The 6,583-nt window shown below is 42.5% G+C and overlaps 1 protein-coding gene across 4 annotated transcripts in view; it reads left to right on the forward strand.

The window, feature by feature from the left end:
- Window positions 1–6,583, forward strand: part of RALYL (RALY RNA binding protein-like) — a 564,488-nt gene that overhangs the window by 295,037 nt on the left and 262,868 nt on the right. For all 4 annotated transcript variants that reach the window (XM_006759135.2, XM_006759133.2, XM_015560925.1 and 1 more), the window contains one exon: window positions 4,017–4,295. In XM_006759135.2, the coding sequence (XP_006759198.1) occupies window positions 4,040–4,295 (256 nt within the window). In that variant the 5' untranslated portion in view covers window positions 4,017–4,039. The remainder of the gene's footprint in view (window positions 1–4,016; window positions 4,296–6,583) is intronic.

Genomic DNA, 6,583 nt, shown 5'->3' on the forward strand with positions numbered 1-6,583 from the left:
GCACTCCCACAGGGGGAGCTCTGCTCAGCCACAAGCCAGGCTGATGGCTGCCAGCACAGCGGTGGTGGTGGGATCCTCTCCTGCAAAGGATTTCCGACTGCAGCTTAGGCCCGCTCCCCACTGGCAAGTGGACATCCCCCAAGGGCTCCCGGGCTGCTAGAGGGATGTCTGACTGCCACCTTAGGCCAAATCCCCCAGGGAGCGGGCCTAAGCCAGCAGGTAGTCATCCCCCGAGGGGTCGCAGACTGGGACAGGGCATAGGCTGGGTTGAGAGACCCCGAGTGCACAAATTTTTGTGCACCGGGCCTCTAGTGTGTATATATATATATATAGTATTATCTTTATTGTTGAGAGTATAACAGATGTCTCCTTTATTTCCCCCATTGTTGTGCTTCACCCAGTTTCTGCCCTGCCCAGGCCTTCACCACACTATTGTTTGTGTCCATGGATTATGCATACATGCATATAAATTCTTTGGTTAATCTCTTCCCACCCACCCTGCACCCCTTCCCTCTGAGGTTCTTCAGTGTGTTCCATGTTTCCATGCCTCTGGATCTACTTTATTTGTCAGTTTGTTTTGTTTATTAGATTCAAAGGACCACACCCCTATTGGTCTTTTAGGGTGGAGCAACCCAGTGAAATGTTGCCTTAATTTTAATGAAGTAAACTTAAAATTCAGTACCTGAACCACTAGCCACCTCTAGGTCCTCAAGGTCAATGGGGTCATGGTCTTCCTTTTGGATGGTGTAGATGTAGAATGTCTCCATCACTACAGGAAGTTTTGTGGAGCAGCCTGGGTTACAGTGCCTTTTATTATAGGGCAGCTTCCACCAACTCCTAACCGAGCTCCATTCAAACATCTAACTTAAAAACAGACAGGTTTAGGTTAGCTGTGTTTTTGCTGACTAACTCACTTTTCTTTGACATTTGTTCTGTAGTTGCAGCATTTCCTGCACACTGTTTGCCTTTCTTCCTTAGGATGCAGGCATTGCCCAATGTCCGAGAGCTCCTGCTCTTCCTCTGGATCGCTGGCGTCGGTGTCTAGTCATGATGTGTCTGGCTTGGCTCTTCTCTGTCTATTCCATTGGGGTTCAATGAGATTCCGAGATCTGTGAGATCATAATTTTTATCCAATTGGGAAGATTAGGGGTCATTTACAAAAAAATACTTTTGGCCCTTTGATATTCCACATGCAAGCATATTAAAGGGCTTGGTCCTTGTCACATAGGTTACAGATGCTGTTTATCATTTATTTCCCATGTTTTATCACTATGACACATTTTGGATCTTTATTCTGTTTTCTACAACTTCAAATTCACAAATTCGCTCTTTGGAAGAGTTTCATCACTTACAATAGCCATCAAGTGTATTTTTGTAAGTTTGATAATATAGTTTTCACCTGATTATCATTTATATCTTAATTTCTCCCCTAGTTTGGTGTCAATTGTCTGAATCTTAGGGTCTCTAGGAGTTTTGGATTGGATGCTAAAGATTTTACATTTTATGCTATTGAGTATCTGGGCTATAATTTCTTAAGAGTGTTGTGCTTTGCTCGGGTAGACATTAAGATGCTTTCGGTTTAGTTTGACCATCTTGAGACTTGTTTTTGAAGTTTGTGAGGGGCCTCCCCAAGTACCTCTCACTGTAGGGACCTTTATCCTCCTTAGCGAGGCCTGGCCCTTCGGCATCTAACTTTGTGCACCTGGAACTGACTTGGACTCGCCACTGATGCTGGTCGGAACTTGAATGTCCTTGGCCTCTTTGGGTTGGAGCCATCAGCTCACAGCTTTCCAGTATCTGTAGCCAGCCTCAGCAGTTCACCCTTGCATATACCTCAGGCATCAGCACCAATTCGGGGGCTGCTGAGATGGTTTCTGGTGTCTTTTCTGCACAGCTCTCTTCTCTCTAGGAACATGGCCCACAGGCACCTGGGTACAGTGACACTTACAGTAAGAACTGAGAGTACAGCTGTGCCCTCATATTAAATTGATGCAGGTCATTGCCAAAGATGAACACAGGGTTCTGTGATCATGGATTGGACCTAATCTAATAGTTCTTGTGTTTGCACCTTAACCAACTTATCCCTGTCCAGGAAATTAAATGCTAACCATACAAATAGTGATATTTTTGGAAATACTCTACAGTATTCCAAAAATATCACATAAAAGCAAACCCAAAATCTTAGTTCTGTGGATTATATTACTGATCTTGGCCTGGAGGGATAAGATAGGTAGCCATCAATCCATCCAGAGCCCAAAAATGGGCCTTTTAGTCTAATTTGCTCCCTCAGTGTGATTAAAGTGTACTAGGGTATATGACGAAGCCAAATGTTACATTACATATAAGCACCTTGATTTTTCTTGTTTCAGTTGATTCTCAGAACATTTGTCTTAAGATATGCAATAGCTCAGATTACAAAATTTTAAACAAATGATCAGCTTTTTATCCTTTCCATCCTAACTGTGACTGCCTCAAATCACTCATAAAGAAACCTCTTCAATGTAGCTAAGCGTAAACAAGGCAAGGCGGCAATGAGTTCTTACTTAAATGATGTCATGCTCTTCATTGTTGTGTGAGTGACTATTTATGACATTCTCCTTCATTATAAGGAGACATATGTAATGCTGATGGTCCAAGATTTAGTAAAAGTTTAATCACCGGAGCTGTATAAGGAGCAGTCTAATTGGAAACATTTTTATGTTACCCCCTTGCTCCTGATCTCAGAGGTGGCTGGTTTCAGTGAATAGTAAGTTTTCTAGCAGATCCAATTCGAATGCCCTTAACACTTCCAAACTTTAATGCTCAAATGAGCAATGTCATTTAAAATTATTTTTTTAAATGAGGCACTTTAATTATTTTTCTAACTGTGAGACTGTAAAAGAGATTCTTCAGATACAAATATATTTGTCACTGATAAAATGTATCAATTAGCTAATGGTCAGCAATGATTGTCAATGTCAGAGGCTGTGTCCTTGTGGAACTTCAGCGTCACTATATTGGTTTCTTTAAGTTGACAGGCACTTTAGGAGGGAATATCAGGCAGTTAAAAATAGGTGCTTAATAAACATTGCTGAATAAATGAATGAATGAATAAATGAATGAATGAATTTGCAAAGCCTGGGAAACCAATGCTGCAGTGCTGGTGTACTTAGGAATAAAAGTTTCATTGAGCTTAATTAAGGACAATTAAACACTATGCCAGGCTCACAAAAACAGTTTTTGGAAGACTAGCTGTATTTAGGCAACACAGGAGCCATTTGTTAAATGAATTAAAAATGAGGTTGAGAGGAGAAATTTCAACACAGATACCCAGTCCACTAATTTGCTGATCATTGATGAAAACTAGCTACTCGGGCAAATTTTTTTTTTGGAGGGCCTGGGGGTGGGAACTGACATGTGATATTGGTTCAATTAAAGAGGATGTACAGAATTCATTTTGGTTCATTTCTTTATGTTTTCTTAATATTGAGTTTTCTATTGAATTTTTTATTTTTAACGCCTTTTTCCCTTTTCTGCAGCATTTAATGGCATGGATCACTAGTTTCCGATAGAAGGGTTCTGAATCTGAAATAAACAATATGTCTACCTGCTATAAAAAATGTAGAGATAAAAATGCATGTTCTCAACCATGAATGGAGGTGACGTTCCTATATTCCATCATAGCTGTGTTGGAGTTTTTTTGTTGTTGATAAAATAAGGTGGCTTCTTCCTCAAACTTGCTTCTAAAAAATTGATGGACTTAAAAATACAAAGGCTTAATCATTATACAGGGCTCAATTGTAGACAAAGAAATCAGGAGCTCATTTCTAACACTGCTAAGTGATAATAAGTAGTTTTCTCCCATGTTTCTGCAATGCAATGCAGGGTACCCTACTAAATTTTCTTCTCAAGAAAAAGTCATACTTAGGGATTTGAGATAACCTGGTTCATTATTGAAAAACTGCTCAAAGCCAGTGATGTCCACTCCATCTGACTATTTACCTTTTAATTGTTTTTTGTTTTCATTTTTGTTTCAGGATTAAAACACGGTGACCCAACCATGACTGGCAAAACACAGACCAGCAACGTCACCAATAAGAACGACCCCAAGTCCATCAACTCCCGGGTTTTCATCGGCAATCTGAACACAGCCATTGTCAAGAAAGTTGACATTGAAGCCATTTTTTCCAAGTATGGGAAGATCGTTGGATGCTCAGTTCACAAAGGTTACGCATTCGTGCAGTATATGAGTGAGCGGCACGCGAGAGCAGCGGTGGCCGGAGAAAACGCCAGGATCATCGCAGGCCAGCCCCTCGGTAGGTGCTGGCCAGCTGCATGCCCCACGCTGGCATCATCTCTCGCTGCGCTGGGTATGGGCTTCGTGTGTAAGGCCAGCACAGGGTAACACCTGGCCCTTGTTTAACCCCTTACAGTGCTTATATATTTAAAATTTACAGTAGTTTCTTCTTTGTTCTCATATTGTTTTAGATATATGAGTCTTATTTTCTTTACACGTCTTTAAACTTGGGATCGAGTTTGCTTTGTAATACTTGTTACCTCCGCCAATCCTAGCAGAGGCAGCAAATGGAAAATAGGCCGTGGATTTCAGGTGATCTGATTTGAAGCGCCATCTGTCTTCCAGGAGACACTATGTTATGCAAAAACAATAAAATAGCTCCATGTGCCGGCTGGTGCAAGAATGTCCAACCTGCAGAGAGTGTTTGTAAGAGTTCCCTGGCGCCAAACTGATGATATTGCTGGGAAGCGAGACTGACATGCTCTGGAGAAGGACAGTTTTGCAGGATCGTTTTATACATTTGGGATGAAGGGGGCGGGGAGGCGTAAGGAAGATGACATGAAAGTGGAGAAAGCCAGGTCCAGGGGAGCTAAGGAGGCTGGTTCCTTGAGGGAGGTGACACCTCTGAGGTTCTGAAAGGAGGAGGCCCCTGGCGATGTCCCGGCTGGTGAATGTGGGCGCACAGGAAGTGTGGGTGGGACTTCTCGAAGACCTTTCACCAAGAAGCTATGGGCCTGAGCGGGACTGCCCAATGACCTGCCAGGAGGAAATTATGAGCAGATGACCCTGCGAGGTCACTTCTTGCCACTGGACTTGTCAGCTTATTATAGAACCCAATTAATCCAATACTTATACTACTTGTTATTAGGGGGCTCATGTATTTTTCTCATTTTCTGTTTTTACTTTTTGGGAAGAAGGGATAGAAAAATAGGAAAAGAGGTGAATTCTCAGGACTGACAAAGGAATAGAACCCACTCTTTCTTATCAAGTCAGGAATCGTGTGCAGTGGTCAGAATTATGCCTAATGTCCATATATAGTTTTTTCAAAGAAAAGAGAAGAATATAGTCTGAAGTAAAGTGAAAATATTTAGAAGATATTTTGTAATTAATACATAGATAAAAAGTAAAAATTAACCTATTTTTACATGAGGAAAAAAATACATTGAAAACATCAGTGAGTCCCTAACTTATGACCAGATACATATATGGAACTGATTATAAATCTTGTCTCAGATAGCTACAAATATCTCAGCTTCAAATGCCCAGTGCGAACTCTTGATTTCCTGAACCCCAACCTGTGTCACCCCCTTGCTCTCCATCCCAATAAATGGAACCCTCATTTATCCAGTTTTTCAAACAATCACCGAGGCATCAACCCTGACTCTCCTCTTCCCCCCAGTACTCCAAATATAACTCATCATCACCTTTCTTGCCCTGAGTATGTCCCCAAACCAATCACCTTTGAAAGCTCTACCCATAGGCACCTGACACTGGGCACCGTGCCTCAGGGGGACAGTAGTAAGCCTCTGACTGGTCTGCCCCTTTCCACTCTTGTCACAAGTCCCTTGAGAAAAATCAGTGAGAATGTGCTCCTAACCCTTCAATACCTTCCCATCTCACCCAGAATAAGATTTATCTTCCATCCACACCTTCAGTGCTCCACCCACCACATCTCTCCCTCATCTCCATCTGAGTGTCCACTCTGCCCTCTCGGACCATTGGTGATGCTAGTGAATTCACTGAGCCTCCACCATTCCCAGACTCCTACCTCACAGGCTTCAGACTTACTATTCCCTCTGCTCAGGAGAGGGGACTTGGCCAATTATTTCCCCTGGCTTTATTGTGGGCTGTGCTCACACCATGTGGCCAGCCTCCAGCACCCTTAAAGGGAGTGGCACACCTGTGGTTATCATCCCACCTTCAGTTAATTGAGCTGCTTTCATATGTTGGCAGCACACCTTTGCACCACAGGGAGAAGGGATATCCCAATTTATCAATGTACCACTGGCTTCCTGCCTTTGATATGCAAGGGGGTCCCTCAGCTTTCTGTGGAGAAGGACAGTGGGAAGCATTTGATCCAAGTTACTGGATCAGAATTTAAAAGTCAGAATATAACTGTGAAATTCTTCTGAAATGGAAACAATATTTTTTTAAATAAATCTTTATTGTTCAGACTATTACAATTGTTCCTCTTTTTCACTCCCATAGCGCCCCTCCACCCGGTTCCCACCCTACCCCATGCCCTTATCCCCCTCCCCCCCACTGTCCTCATCCATAGGTGTACGATTTTTGTCCAGTCTCTTCCCA

This window comes from Myotis davidii, unplaced genomic scaffold (assembly GCF_000327345.1).
Source record: "Myotis davidii unplaced genomic scaffold, ASM32734v1 scaffold14, whole genome shotgun sequence".
NCBI lineage: Eukaryota > Metazoa > Chordata > Mammalia > Chiroptera > Vespertilionidae > Myotis > Myotis davidii.